Source organism: Hoplias malabaricus, chromosome X2 (genome assembly GCF_029633855.1).
Source record: "Hoplias malabaricus isolate fHopMal1 chromosome X2, fHopMal1.hap1, whole genome shotgun sequence".
Taxonomy (NCBI): domain Eukaryota; kingdom Metazoa; phylum Chordata; class Actinopteri; order Characiformes; family Erythrinidae; genus Hoplias; species Hoplias malabaricus.
The window spans coordinates 18,297,436-18,312,646 of record NC_089819.1 but is presented as its reverse complement, the minus strand read 5'-3'; the positions used below and the strand labels follow the sequence as shown (position 1 = coordinate 18,312,646).

Genomic DNA, 15,211 nt, shown 5'->3' with positions numbered 1-15,211 from the left:
TCTCATGAAATCATAGCACAGTATTTCCGTAAAGATGTCTGGGAAGGGGAACAGGCCTGCAATTAATCTGATGCTCAGCACTAATTATCAGTGTTTTGGTTTGTCAGACGTTTCCATATGTTGGTCTGTTTATAGGGACCTTCAGGGCCACCAGGAACGATTGGCCCTCTGGGAGAGATTGGACTGAAGGTAACATTACATCACATGCTAGTCTGTTTAAATATTTAGACTGGATTCAGAATTAGAATCACATTATTGGCCAAGTACATTTACATGTACTAGGAATTTGTTTCCATGGAAATGCTAGTGATTGTAAGATGTTTATGTAACAATATCACAATGTATACTATAAATACTTTATATGTCAGAAGGATTTTAGTCACTTTTTATAAAAGTGATTGAATTCACATATATAAGGAGATCTCAGTGTGTACATGGATATTCATTTGTACAAAAGACAGATTGTATAATCTGCATACATGTACATGTATTCAATGACATGGGACAACAACACCTGAATTTAAGATCACATTACTCAATGTCAGGTGTGGGTTAAATGGGTATAAAGTCCCCCAGCACTGGGAAGTGGAGCAATGCAACTACATTGTGGAGTGATGAAGGAGCATCCAACATCTTTGGGATGATGTAGAGTTTGATCCAGAACTGATCATCTGTCATCCGTACCTGACCTCATTAATGTTCTCAAAAACTCACAGCCTCATAGCCTAGTGTAAAGACACTTTCCTTCCTAGAAAAGTACAGGCTATAAACTATAAACTATAAATTAACGTTCATTTCAGACAAAATAAGTAGGAATCCACAAATATTTAGCCATATATTCATTGTGTGTGTGTGTGTGTCTGTAAGAACATTTCCATTATGAACCATATCACAGTGGATACACCCCATTGTGTAAAACACAAAGACTCTAACAAACCATTACCATTAATGTTTTTATATAGTCGAATCATTCAGCAAAATTCTCCTTGATCCCAGTGTACAATGGCATACTTTCAGACAGGACTAGATACTCTATCTCAGGCCTTGCTAATTGGAATAATGGGCCTAATTAAAAAAATATGACACACAGGCCTTTGGCCATATTGTTCTTCTGTTTCCAATTATCCACCCAGCCCAATACTCCCACACAGCGACAGTGTAGAAGATTTTAAGATGTGATTAAACATGGCCTGCTACATCACACCAAGGTTTTAGAAGACATTGTCGTAATTCTCTTTCCTGTGTCTCTTTGACAGGGCCCACCAGGAAAAATGGGCGAATTGGGTTTACCAGGTGAACCAGGACAGAAGGTAAACCATCTATTTTTTTATTTTTACAATTCAAGGTCAGTCCCTGCGGATTAGACGTATGGTCTTCTGTGAATGTAACCTAAAATACCATATGCCCCATAAAAGTCTAAAGTGGTTGATTAATGGAGAGTTTCAGTTTCAGTTTGACAGTATTTTACTCAAACTCTGTGATGCCTTCAGACTGCTGCTTCTGGTCCATTTCTTTAAACATGTACTCTGACTACTCTTCTATGAATCAGTGAAATGATGAGTGATGACTAGTTGTACAAATGACAAAACGAGAGTACAACACCCATAATTGTATCCGTTATGAGAGATTTTTGGGGAGTTTACTTGAGTGGGATGTGGGTTTTTTTTTCCTTGTCAGAACTTGAGTTTGTTAGTTTTCAGAATTGATTTCAGGATAATTTTTCATTGTAGTTTCCATCCTAGATCAGATTAGATCAGATTGGTAGCATAGTATTTTCAACTTAAGGTTTTATTTATCAACTTCAGCCAAAGTGTGATTCAGTTTCACTTTCTTCTATTGAACAGATGTAAGTATTAATTGTATATTCCAGGGTGCGGTTGGGCCTCCTGGGAACATTGGTGAGCCTGGACTGATTGGACCAAGAGTAGGTCAATGGTTTTTAATAACGCTTCAGCTTATATAGTCTGTGCCTGCCTGTCCATGTAGATCAATGATATTTAATAACCTGCTGATTTCAGGGTGAAACTGGACTTGACGGAGAAGCTGGGCAGAGCGGCCCTGATGGTGCAAAGGTCTGAAAAAGCACTTCATAACATCAGCATTTGCTCAGATAAGCTTGATCACATAGGGGCTCTTCACTGTAGCAACATCACTTGAGTCTGAACTCTGGCATTTTCTGCAGGGTGAAAAGGGGGATATGGGACCAGAGGGTGAACCAGGAGAAAAGGGAGAGTTGGGACTGAAAGGAAAGGAAGGACCCTCTGGAGATCCTGGTCTAGTTGGTGTCAGAGTGAGTTATTTTCACTGTTATATTTACAGTGTCTTAGACATCAGGCAACATACTCGGCCATTTTTATGATTGTGCTTCCTGTGTGGCACTTTTTAGATTTATTATGTGTTCTTGCTGTGTATGCTGGTTGTTATCACCATTGTTCTTGAAAATATCTCTAGAATTGAGTATTTCACATCTTATCCTTTTAATTATGCAGTTTAAAGGGAGTTCACATTAGTGTGGACCTGAATAAAGACCCCTGCATCTGTGGTTTTCACTTTGTTTTAGGGGCCTGAAGGCAAACCTGGAAAAATTGGAGAGCGAGGCAAACAAGGAGAGAAAGTAAGTTCTTATTTTTGTTTCTTTCTTTTCTCCGCAGATTATCTGAAAAGTCTTTGTAGGAGGTTTATTTTATTATTTTATTGTGTTTCAGGGTAGTAAAGGTCACCAGGGTCACCTCGGTGAGACTGGGTCTGTTGGTGAGCAGGGACCTGTGGGTTTTCCAGGGCCAAAAGGAAACAGAGGAACCATCGGATTTGTGGTACATTTTAATTTTATTTAATTTATCCATGTTTCCATCAGATTTCTTTGTATATGAAGTCAATTTTGTTTTCATTGTGATTTCGTCTTTAGGGTGCACCTGGAAAAATGGGCATACAAGGAGATCCTGGGTTGCCTGGATATGAAGTGAGCATCATAAAGCATTGATAAGCTTTGATAGAACTGCAACACTTTACACAGTGTTCATAAGGTGTAATGGCACCTACATAAACTCATCTTGACAACTGACACACATCAATTAAAAATGTGTGTATGTCTGTGATTATTTTCATGAAGGGCTTATTTTGGTACAATCTCAGAAACACTGCCCTACAGTGAATTATTGCTGATATAACTATATCTGATTTGTATATGATTTTAATCTCTTCTTTAGTGTTAAATCAGGTATTGAATTGTATCTTAACAGTTTGTCCAGCATGCCTTACCTTCTTATTTTTTATTTAATTTTAGGGACACCAAGGACCTCAGGGTCCAATTGGCCCCACAGGACCAAAAGGTGCAAAGGTAAAAGAAACCAAGATCTGTCTAGATTAAATTGAGGCTTGAAAATATGTATATCATAAACCTGTGTATTATTGTTATTTTTCACAGATGCTTTTTTCACTTTTATTGGCTTTAAAACAGCATAAACTTTATGCCTCATTTAATATCATTTTAAAACTGACCATATGGTTCTCACACGAAAAGGAAAACTAGCTCTCAGTGAGCTCATTACGGCTGGAATACTGAGCTGATTTACAAGTTCTTCATGCTTATTCATTTATAATTGAGGCCATATTCAGGCACATTGTCCTGGTTTTACAATGTAATTTTTGCCGAATTGCCTGAAATTACCCAACTGCAACGTTTAAAACTTTTACGTGGCGATATAAAAGGTGCCTTGCCTAAAAAATAATTTAGTTTTCAATTTTCTGAAGGGTGAGCAAGGTGATGATGGGAAGATTGAAGGTCCTGCTGGTCCTCCAGGTGACATCGTGAGTCAGTCTGCTAGATTTTGTTGTTGTTCTTGATGATGATGTTGTTGATGAGACGATGACGATAATGGCAGCCAATTCAATGTGTTGTGTTTGGATCTGGTTCCAGGGGCATGTTGGACAAAGAGGAGACAGAGGAGAACCAGGTGACCCTGGCTATCCAGTAAGTAAAGCACCCACAGTAGCCTTTCAAAATGAGTTAGTTGTTACTTAATGTGAGTCTTTAATTGAATAAATGATTTTTGTCCAATTTCAGGGTCAAACAGGTGTAGATGGAGAAAGAGGCAAACCTGGAGCTCCAGGACTACCTGTAAGTTCACTTGCATTAGGGCGGAGCATTTCTGAAAACCGAAAATATAACTAAATTATTTGGCTGAAGATTTTGGTTGCTCTACTTTATTGTCATTTTTGATTACCATGCAATGTCTTGTGCCCAATGTTTCTGCGAGGGCTCCAGAACCACCACCACCACCCTGAAAGGATGGAGATTAATTAATTATATTATAAACATCAGTAAATCAATTCCAGCCCTAATCTGCATTATACACAGAATCATCAGCATAATCATTTCAGCCCTCTTCATCTCATGTATTTCTAATGATGGTATTGTCACAGGGAAATCCTGGTCCAAGAGGCGTTCCAGGGCCAAAAGGATCCAAAGGCGATCAAGTAAGCATTGAGGCAATTAGACACATACAGAGCTGACTTTATCTTTTATAAAGACATTCAATGTTTCCATAACTCTTTCCACTGCTTTATGCATTTGATTAGGGCTACTATATTTATGTTTTGTTCATTATCAGGGTCTGAAAGGAAAAAAGGGGGCTCAAGGTGGATCTGGCAACAGAGGGTCCTCAGTAAGTGTCTCGTTTTTTATTCATCTTGTAGAAGAGTTTGTGCATTTCCAATACTTTAGAGGAGAGACCTGCTAGTTTCTCCCACTGCTGATGATCAATCAATTTTTTTTCTGTGTCTCTAGGGTCCTGTTGGTCTTCCAGGTCCCAGAGGTGTTGTTGGCCGAGAGGGACCTGAGGGCACACCTGGCATGGATGGACCTCCTGGAAAAGATGGGGCCAAAGGAATGCCAGTAAGAAAGTTGATCTGTTGCATTGTCTCCACTTTCACTTTTGTAGGCCAGATTCTTCGAAATTAAAATTCAAATAAATAATAAAACTTCAGCTCTGCCACATAATTCGTGTGTCTTTGTTTTAGGGCGAACAGGGAAGTGATGGAGAAGCTGGATTACCAGGAAACATGGGTCCCACTGGCAAACCTGGACCACCAGGCTTACGAGGCAGTCAAGGTTCCTTTGGATCAAAGGTACTTCGCATCAATGCAAATTCTGTTTCACTACTTTGCCTCACATCATGGAAGTTTGCAGTGCTTACATTGCACATGCTCTCAGCACAGATGTCTGTTCTGAAGAGGTAGAAATTGTATTCACAGCAAGTGCTTTTCATCTCACCCATGCCCCCTTTACTAGTCATTGCTCACTAACAGCTCAACACAGATTCAGCGACATTTCATTAATTAAATGTATTTCTTATTAGAGTTATGGAACAATTTGAGTAACATTAAGCATTTAACTTTTCACAACATTCTACCAAATCTTTTCCTTGTATTTTCTGCAGGGTGAGAGGGGTCTTCCAGGTGAGACTGGACCAATAGGTAAACGTGGATCTGCTGGAAGCATGGGCATACAAGGGAAGCAGGGTGATCCTGGGGCTAAAGGACAATTTGTGAGTATTTTTTTATCCCATTGTTTTATTCTAGAATATCACCTTCATATCTTTGACTTGAATGTTGATTGTTCATCTGATGAAGGAGTTCAGTTTCACAGTTTATATTCTCTCATTTACTCAGGGTGATCCAGGTGAGCAGGGATTTCCGGGAATTCTTGGAATGTTTGGACCTAAGGTGAGCTATCGTCCAGTCTATATACAAACATAATTAATGAATATCAAATATGGGCCACCTTCAGGAGTCCATACTGAAGTATGATATTTATACAAGACTACAGCTTTGTTCTACTGAAAAGTACATGTAATGTGAACAATTAATGATGTTATGCCGTTTCAAAAGCTGTTTCGATTGTTGTTTCAGGGCATTAGTTTATTTTCATTTATGTGGGACTTTTGGTTAAAACCTAATCTAAAACATGCACTGCCAGTAGTACATCAGTCCCTTGGTTGATTCAGGAATCTTAATTTTAATTTTAATTGCCATCTGTTTTTGTTAGAAGATACTAAACGGTCTTTTAGCTTAGAAAATCCAACAAGGCCTGTTTAGTCATTTGAATACACAGGTGAAACCCAGCTGAGAAAGCAGTCTTCCATCTGCACTCAATTAATCAGATTCCTACACAGCAGACAAACACTGTGCTGATGATTTCATTACTGCACAGTGGGGATATGAATTATGTGCCCCTTGTATCTTCATGTATTATATTACACAGAAGTATGTATTATAATTTAAAACTAGTTTTTTTTTTGTTGTTTTAAAAGATGTTAAGACACTCCTAACAGAGAAGCAAAACTCCTCTTTGATGACATGACATTAGTTATAGGAAGATTTACAGCCACAGCAAAACATGAAAAAGGGTTTTTTTCCCTGGAGTGTCCATTTAAAATGAAAACTCTATCTATGATGCGTATGAGTTCATTTGTTTAACAGTGACGTATTAAACATGCTGTTTGTTCAGTTACTGCAAGTTACAACTTTTTGCTGAACGCATGTTTCACAGGGGCCACCAGGTGATATTGGCCCTAGGGGTATCCAGGGGCCAAAAGGACCGCAGGGCTTAATGGTAAGTACCACTTTGTGCATAGTTTTCACACTTCAATGAGATGGCCCAAGATTGCAGGATCAGCAACTACTGTAGGCGTTTCTTTTTTCAGGGAAAGGAAGGTAACTTTGGACCAGTTGGGATCATTGGCCCTAATGGATATCCAGTATGTGCTGCATAATCTTTTCTTTTAATGTTTTTAAATTTGCTAACCCTCTGATCCAAAGCTTTCAGTCTGTAATTTGTAGTTTAAAATAATTCACCTGTCTCCATCAGGGGCCCCAGGGTGACAAAGGAAGTCGAGGGGAAATGGTGAGTGATCAAATCTTGTGTGTTTTCCTGTACTTGCAGGTGTGGTATTGTTTTGAGGTGTGGAGAAAGATTTAAAGTTCAGTGTGTACTCAAAGTCAGTAACTTCCTGCTTTTTTCATGTTTTAGTCACTTTCACTCAGGGCACCGAGGCCCTTTCTATAGAAGTCAATAAATCTGTCAACACATGAAATTATTGTACCAGATAGGAAATAGTATGCTTATTTTTTAGCTTGGACATGTAGTTATATACAAGACAGACCAGTTGTTTTTGGGTGTTTTGGGGGGGGTTGCAAAGTTTTGTTTAATCCCCAATGCTCATGGTTTTCTCTTGTTTTGAATAGGGAGTACCAGGACCAAGGGTAGGTCTCTCTTTGCTTATAACTTCACTGCTGCAAAATTCAACTTAATTATTAAGGTCTATCATTTGGTGCTAAAATATTAACTCCTAATACTGTGGCACAGGGGTGCCCAACTCCAGTCCTGAAGGGGCCGGTATCCAGCAAATTTTGGTTATACCTCTGCTCACACACACCTGAGTCAACTCATCTGTTAATTGCCAGGTTTAAGGGGTGTGTTTTAGCAGAGCAATCACCAAACTTTGCTGGATACCGGCCCTCCAGGACTGGAGTTGGGCATCCCTGCTGTGGCATATAACAATGTGTTCAAAAGACAACAACTAATTAACAAGTAAACACTATACAAAATGCTTTTTTGTGCTTTTTTTTAAGGGACCTCCAGGTCCTAGAGGACCACCTGGACCCCCAGTAAGTAAACATAAAAAATCAAATATATTGTATATTCAAACCAAATATAACAACATACTTTTCTGGTTTTATATTTGAGCACAGCAAAATGCTCTTTACACTCTGTGAACAATTAGTAGTGGTCCAAACATGTTTACTATAACATCTTACATTAACTGCACTAAAAAAGGGACAATTTCTATCATGTTATGTTAAGCATTTTGGAGATGCATGGCTTTGTAGGAAAGATCTGACCAATAAGTGACTGCAATGTATTGTGTTTTTATTGGGTTCTAGGGCCCACCTGCTGTTCCTCTGTCACTTGTAAGTAATTTCAGCATATTCTATAACTATAGATAGTGGATTAACATCTCTGTAAAATGGAATGAATCAACTTTTACCCTGGCCCAATGTGTTAAAAGCAACATGTGAAAAAGATTTGCAGTGTAAACAGATATCCATTCATCACAGTCTGTTCTGGGTTATACTCTGATCTAGAAAAATGAGGCGCTTGGTGCTGCATTTCAAGTTATTATCGATTCCTACTCTGCACTGAGGTCTGAGGTAAGTGCTTCAAAAAAAGAGATGAATAACTGAGGACAAACATAAATTGTATCTAAGATTAAATGAAAACGCTTTGTATGCTCTGTTCCTCTCTCTTGTGTGCTCAGGCATATTCAGACGTGGAACTCCCCATGCTGGACCAGGGAACAGAGATATTTAAGACCCTTCACTACCTCAGTAACCTGATCTACAGCATCAAGAACCCACTGGGAACACAGGAGAACCCAGCCAGGATGTGCAGGGACCTGCTGGATTGTGAGCAGAAGATGAACGATGGTGAGGAATACCCTTGTGCGCAGACAAGACCTGTAAAAAGTGTATTTAATCATTTTATTAAACTTGCTTAATGCTGTGATAATAAACATAACCATTAATGAAGTTACTGAGGTAGCCATTTTACAAACACTTTGCCTGCGTTCAGACAGCTTTGGAGTCCTATTTTATCTCCGCTGTGATGAAAACCCTGCTGCACCATCTCAACCCTTTCCCCTTTTTTTAATATATTGACAGGCACTTACTGGATTGACCCAAACTTGGGCTGCTCATCTGACACAATTGAAGTGACTTGCAACTTCACTGGAGGAGGCCAGACCTGTCTTAGGCCACTTACTGTGTCCAAGGTCAGCACGCTAATGTTCTGAGCATAGTTTAAGCTTGTCTCCCCATATGTTCCTTCCAAAACACAAATCACTAGTTGCATGTGCATATTACTTGGGGATCTGGGTCCTACCAAGCCACAGAATGTGAAACCAGACCTCCCAGTGATTATTTGTGGTCTGATTAAGTAAGTAGAAAAATCTGTTCAGGTATTGTGCTGTTCCTCACACAGAGTGCAGACACTTCAGCATTATACCACCCCATCCCGTTGGAGCACATCCAATCACAATGTCCAACACACGAGGAAAGCTTTTCCTACCTATCCTCCTCCTCTGCTCTGTGACCAGGAAACTTTTCTGATGCCATCTTGAGACCTGTCCAAATCCTGATGAAAGGAAGTGAAAGAAAAATCCAACCTGCGATTGCCTATTTAGTATTGGGGTTTGCTGAAAGCAAGCATTGTGACAGCTTTTTGACCTGTCTAATTTGTTTACAAAGCCCGTGTCGGCAAATGAGTGGAAAAAAACCATCTCAGTCCGATATGCTAGGCTTTCTCTCTCTGCTCATGGCAGAGGCATCAAAAGTTTTTTAGACAACGACGAGAACCGCAAACGTTGAAAAGCACAAATTCTGAGGAGGATATTGCTTTATTCTTGCTCCATAATATTCATTCATTCATCCATTAATTATCTGTAAGCGCTTATCCAGTTCAGGGTCACAGTGGGTCCAGAGCCCACCTGAAATCATTGGGCGCAAGGCGGGAATACACTCTGGAGGGGGCGCCTGTCCTTCACAGGGCAACACAGACACACACACACACACACCCCTACGGACACTTTTGAGTCGCCAATCCACCTACTAACGTGTGTTTTTGGACTGTGGGAGGAAACCCACACGGACACGGGGCTCCATATTATTGGTTGGTAATATTGACTTATTTTTGCTTTTCCTGATCATTTAAGCCCTATTCACAACGAGTACAATTTTTTCGTACAAAAAGAAAAGGATGCAATTTTGAACAAAGTGGAACATTCACACCATGGGGGAGGAGTTGAGGCTCTGCTTCTGTGTCCAGCTGCCATCTTCTTGCTCATCTGGTTGGTCTTCATCCATGAAAAGGACACTCTGATTGGTCATTCTGAATTTTATTTATCCGTAAAATGCAGAAAATAGAACAGGTTTGAAATTTAAAATCCGATCGCCGTCCGTCTGCTTCTGACTACGTGTAAAAGACTCTGATAATATACGTGTGTTTGTTTTCAAAACATGCTCCTTTCATCCATAAAATGTCTCCAAACCCGGGAGACAGCTAACTGCATTACTGGAAGTGCTACAAAACTAAATAACTCGATTTACAAATGAGTTTGTGGTAATTCAAACAGTGAATATAAACTTACAGACAAGTCCAACTCCAGCCACGTACAGCCTTTTTTTTCCACTCCAACACACCATTCCATCATAAAAGACACAGAGCTTCTGATGTAAACAATCAGAGAGAACTGTTTCCCCACAATCGTAACCGTAATCACACAGACCTTCTCTTTAAATGCAGAAGGTTAAAATTCATGGTGTTCATGGAATAGTCTTTAATCATTATGTCCCTTGGCAGGAGAATTAATAACTGTGATTTAATTTATTAAAAGACTGATATAAAATTAGATTGTGGTCTGTGAATTCTATTTGAATCTGTTGTTTATGCAGTCATTCTCCATCCATTCTGATTTAAACATGCATAGAAATAAGTAAGACTTAGTAAATATATTTGTATTTTGTGCTACAGTTGGAAATGGGTGTGGGGCTGATCCAGATGAACTTCATCCACCTGCTGAGCTCTGAGGCTGTACAGCTCCTTACCATCCACTGTCTAAACGTTCCTGTGTGGGCAACAGCAGCCTCCAGACCCCCCTCCCCCAACGCAGTGCGCTTTAAAGCTTGGAATGGACAGATGATTCAGAATGGAGGAGTCATCCAGCCTGAGCTGTTGAAGGACGATTGTTGGGTAATTGCATATTTAAATACCCTTTTTCGTGTCATGTACATGGTCATTACAGACCATGTTGTTGTGTGAAACTGTCAAAAAACATTTTATATTTCCCATGAGAGGACGTTCAAGGCATTGTGATTTTGTTTATACATTTTAGATTCCAAAGAGTCTGTATTGTTTAAAGGACAGAGAATGTATCGAGTGTCCTGTGCTGTGATTGTGTTCCCTCCTAATTATTCCCCAACATTTCAGTTGGCCTTTGTCTGTGAACATCATCTTCGGTTATGCCCTCAAGTCAGAATACCTCACATGTGCATTAGAATTAAGGAATATTTTGTATAAACTGTAATTATCACGGGTATTGATGGCTAAACTCAAGGAATACAAATGTTCACTCTTTTCACTGAGTGCAGACGGGGACAGTAAATCCAATGCCACAAATCCGACTACAGTGGAACCTCTACTTACGAACTTGATCCGTTCCGTGACCTGGTTCATAAGTGGACCTGGTTTCTCGAGTCAATTTTCCCCATTTAAAATAATGGAAAAACAATTAATGCGTTCCAGCTCCCACCCCGAAAGTCACCCTTTTTGCACTGATATATGTTTACAACACTCTCAAATTAGTAAAAAAAATACATGTAGCATTATAAAATATAGTAAAAAATAATAAAAGAAATATAAAAAAGAAATACAGTGGTAACAGTAATAAAAAAGGAATAAAAAGGTTTTAAGTGGTTACACATCGCTACTTTGAAGACGTGACGACTGGCTGGAGGAGTAACACAGGCACTGGCTGTATGACGGGAGGTGGGGGGTGGAATAACGGAAAGTAGGAGGGTGAATGTGGGGAGACGAAGCTCACTCAAGTCTGGGCGCACTGGGAGACTCGCCTATTGGGGTCAGTGGCCATTTCCAGCCGCCGGCTCGGTGGAGGCTCTGGTTCGTTTCTAGAGTGATGGTTCGTTGGTGGAGGCAAAAAAAATTCAAATGCCCGGTTCGTATCTTGGAAAGTTCATTAGTATAGGCGTTCGTTAGTAGAGGTTCCACTGTATGTATTGTACTTCCCAGGACAGTTATGGAATAAAGAATGTTGAAAACTGCACAACCAAAAAATACGCTTTGAATCACATTGTCCTTTTGAAAAAGTAAACAGTTTACTGTAGTATTTCAGCAGATTTGTTTAGTTGCAGTACAAATACAATGTAAAATGTTGCCTACATGATGTAGCCTTACTTGCGCAGAATATAATGCTAGGTGCCAATCCTCCTTTTCTTAGATGACGGATGGACGGTGGCATCAGACCCAGTTCCAGTTTCGGACACAGGACCCCAACCTGCTGCCCATAGTGGACGTAGTCAACCTGCCCAGCACCAAACCTGGATCTAACTACCACCTAGAGGTGGGGCCTGTGTGTTTCTTATAGAAAACAGAAGAGTAGACTGTGAGTTCCTTTCACGCTGCAGAGAAGGAGATACAGAGAGAAACACAGAGGACTATGGCCCAGATCTCTCTGCTCCACTTGAGACTGCAAACTTGCAAAACATGAGGAAGGGACAGAACAGGACTTCTCATTCCAGAGCCTCTGTGGATAAAATGCTCTTTTTCTCTAAAGGGCTTCTTCTTTTCATCCGTTTTCCTGCCTGACACTTGGAGAACCTGAGCAGTAGACTTATCTCGAACTGTACGAAGAGTTAATTTATTCACACATTCTTTGCAAAGCCCCATCTCCGATTGCAAACAGGCAAAGGAAAGGAAGCTACATATGTATTTGCATTTACAGTTCTTTTGTATCATTTTGTTACACATATGTATTTATACTTGTATGTATATTTTCTGTAAAGTGCAATAGAATATGGAGAGATATTGTTGTATAAAGATGAATCATATATTTGGCTGTTCTAGGGAATCAAGGTTTACTGTCACTTTTCAGGTTTGTTGGCCGAGTCAGGCGAGTGCTCACAAACGCGTCAGGATTCGTATACAGTTCCGGAGGTGGATTCAGGCTTGAAAGTGTCATTAAATGTCTACCTCCAAACTCATTTTTATGGTGCTTTAGGAAAATCAGCTTCAAACAAATACATGTCTCCTGTGGTTGAGTTGACTTTGAAAAGCAGGTTTGCTTATGTCCATCAAATGTCTATAAATTAAGTGCCTTTTGTACTTTGAAAGGGAATATTTTTGTATAAACAGAAAAAAGAAAAAACAGTGTCCTTTTATGCAGCCATATGTTCATGAACGTTCTTGTATATGCCTCATCTGTACAAATCCTTGGATTCTACAGCAGTGTCAGCAAACAGTGTTTTATTTTCTCAGGCGTTTGTACAGTCTGAGGGAAAACTAAGCTACAATGTTTTAATCTTCCTCAGTTAAACAGGCAGTTTCCATTCTGGTGCTACGAAGCATAGCATAGGCCTTGCATATGAAAGAACAAAAATAGCCAGAAATGCAAAGACTCCTGTTAGCAGTTCATTCTGTTGTTCCACAAGCTTTGTCTGACTGCACATATCATTTACCCTTGAAAAATTGTCAATTTTTTCAGTATTATGCAACTGTCAGAGACTCATACAGTCTGTGAGTACAAGTTATTCATTTTTCAGCATCAGGAAAATGGCAGATATCATACACCGAAGCCTTGATAAAAACATATCTGAAATATGTTATTGGAGTCCATCTTTTCTTCTGGAAGGGTTTTCTTACTCTCTAAAAAAGGAGTATGGTTTTTGTAATGGTCATGTATTTGTTAAGGGTTTTCATGGCTGTTATATTCTTAAACAACATTCGGATCTACTTTTGGAAATTCCTGCTTTTTCTCATTTTTTCCCTTTACGTCCTCCTTCCTTATGAGAGTGTATTATAATCAGTCTATTCCTCCCAGAAGTATATGGTGAGAAATGAATAACTTGCTCTTAAAGGTCGTTTGGACTGATGTTATATAAATGAATGGTGGTCTCTGACTTTTGCACACGGTATGGGTTAAGGTGCATGAAGCAGGCATTCAACAAATACACACCTGGCTGTTGCTTTTTCTCCTTGAAAACAAAGGTCCTGAAACTCTTTTACTAACAGCAGCTGATAAACGGCAGCCATGGCCCTAATTAGAAGATCATTTTATGGTATTAAGTTCCATTTTAGTTTCTACTTCTTTTTCTTCGACTGACCAGCTTACAGATACGGCAGCCATTTTGTGGTGCAAATAGTTTTGCGTGAAACTGTCAAGAGCCATCTTATGTTTTCCTAGAGAGGATGTTCAAGGCATTGTATGTGTTTTTGTTTGTACATTTTAGCTTTCAAAGAGAATTTATTTGTACTGTTTATAGGATAATGAGTGTACTGTGCTGTGATTGTGATCCATCCCAATAACAATGTAGTGTGTCTGTGAACGTTCAGCATTTTCTTTGTTTTCAGGTCGGAATACCTCACATTTACATCGGAAATAAGGATTGTTCGTATCTGTCCTCTCCAACATGAATTCCCAATATTTCTTGGCCGTTTCACCTGCTCATTTACCTCTGAATAAACAGTTGGGTGTTCCTCAAGTGTCAGAGCCTTTACGTTGACTGACTGGCTGCTAAAAGTGTTTTTCTTATTATTAATCGGTGCTGTTCAGTTCCTGTGGCTGAGAGAGAGCCCAGTTGCATTCTCCAGACTTATTTTTGTAAAGAGTCAGCAGAGGGCGCTGCTGTATCGTGATCATATTGTGCGCAGTGCAGGTGTTGCTTAAATCTTATGAATTAAAGGGCCCATGCTCTCAACCACCGGCTTTCAAACTCGGTCCTGCAGTACAGCCCCGCCCTTCCCTGCCTGCAGATTTTGTGATGTAATTTAATGTGACCTAGTGTAATCAAATCCTCACAGCAGTCATGTCAACTGGCTGCCATTTTATTAATATAATATTGTAAACAGATAGGCCTGCCACAAATCAGATTTCCAGGTTTGTTTCTGCACAGCTTTACAGACCAGCAGTCACAGGACTTCACACGCTGCTGATGGAGTGTGCTAAATCAGTGTGTGGTACCCTATGGCCGTGTTTAGTCTCATCTCCCACAGTATTAGAGATCAAGTGCTTAAAGAAGGCTGGAGAGGTCAGTGCAGTGCTACACTAATCAGGACAGGACTAATTGAGCCTCCTTAGCAGCCTGCAGTGAGATTGATTAACGATGTGTGATCTGAGATTGTGCCAGACAGAACAGCAGCTGTTAAGCTTTTAAAGCCAGACAACGTGGTCAACATGCAGCAGACATTTACAGCAGCATTGCAGTGGAGATCTGATGTTGAGCGTGCTGCTGAACAGAGACAGAGCCAACAGCAGACCAGAAAAAGGTGTTTTTCCACTAAATAATGTCCTTGGCGTTTGTCAGCTTTCTCCTCAATAACTGCTGCTAGGATCAGTTCTACAGTTTTAAATAGTCAACAGTC

The 15,211-nt window shown here is 39.8% G+C and overlaps 1 protein-coding gene across 2 annotated transcripts in view; it reads left to right on the top strand.

The window, feature by feature from the left end:
- Positions 1-14,289, top strand: part of LOC136676686 (collagen alpha-1(XXVII) chain B-like) — an 87,458-nt gene extending 73,169 nt beyond the window's left edge. The window contains exons 33-61 of one of the 2 annotated variants that reach the window (XM_066653863.1): positions 136-189; positions 1,257-1,310; positions 1,871-1,924; positions 2,019-2,072; positions 2,183-2,290; positions 2,561-2,614; positions 2,706-2,813; positions 2,906-2,959; positions 3,284-3,337; positions 3,751-3,807; positions 3,917-3,970; positions 4,064-4,117; positions 4,423-4,476; positions 4,611-4,664; positions 4,787-4,894; positions 5,020-5,127; positions 5,439-5,546; positions 5,671-5,724; positions 6,551-6,613; positions 6,705-6,758; positions 6,869-6,904; positions 7,246-7,263; positions 7,633-7,668; positions 7,945-7,971; positions 8,146-8,211; positions 8,319-8,487; positions 8,722-8,831; positions 10,589-10,807; positions 12,072-14,289. In XM_066653863.1, coding sequence (XP_066509960.1) covers positions 136-189; positions 1,257-1,310; positions 1,871-1,924; positions 2,019-2,072; positions 2,183-2,290; positions 2,561-2,614; positions 2,706-2,813; positions 2,906-2,959; positions 3,284-3,337; positions 3,751-3,807; positions 3,917-3,970; positions 4,064-4,117; positions 4,423-4,476; positions 4,611-4,664; positions 4,787-4,894; positions 5,020-5,127; positions 5,439-5,546; positions 5,671-5,724; positions 6,551-6,613; positions 6,705-6,758; positions 6,869-6,904; positions 7,246-7,263; positions 7,633-7,668; positions 7,945-7,971; positions 8,146-8,211; positions 8,319-8,487; positions 8,722-8,831; positions 10,589-10,807; positions 12,072-12,218 — 2,190 coding nt within the window. In that variant the 3' untranslated portion in view covers positions 12,219-14,289. Of the gene's footprint in view, positions 1-135; positions 190-1,256; positions 1,311-1,870; positions 1,925-2,018; positions 2,073-2,182; positions 2,291-2,560; positions 2,615-2,705; positions 2,814-2,905; positions 2,960-3,283; positions 3,338-3,750; positions 3,808-3,916; positions 3,971-4,063; positions 4,118-4,422; positions 4,477-4,610; positions 4,665-4,786; positions 4,895-5,019; positions 5,128-5,438; positions 5,547-5,670; positions 5,725-6,550; positions 6,614-6,688; positions 6,759-6,868; positions 6,905-7,245; positions 7,264-7,632; positions 7,670-7,944; positions 7,972-8,145; positions 8,212-8,318; positions 8,488-8,721; positions 8,832-10,588; positions 10,808-12,071 lie in introns of those variants that run through there. The other variant, XR_010796311.1, reaches the window with a different exon arrangement.
- Positions 14,290-15,211: the final 922 nt, after the last annotated feature.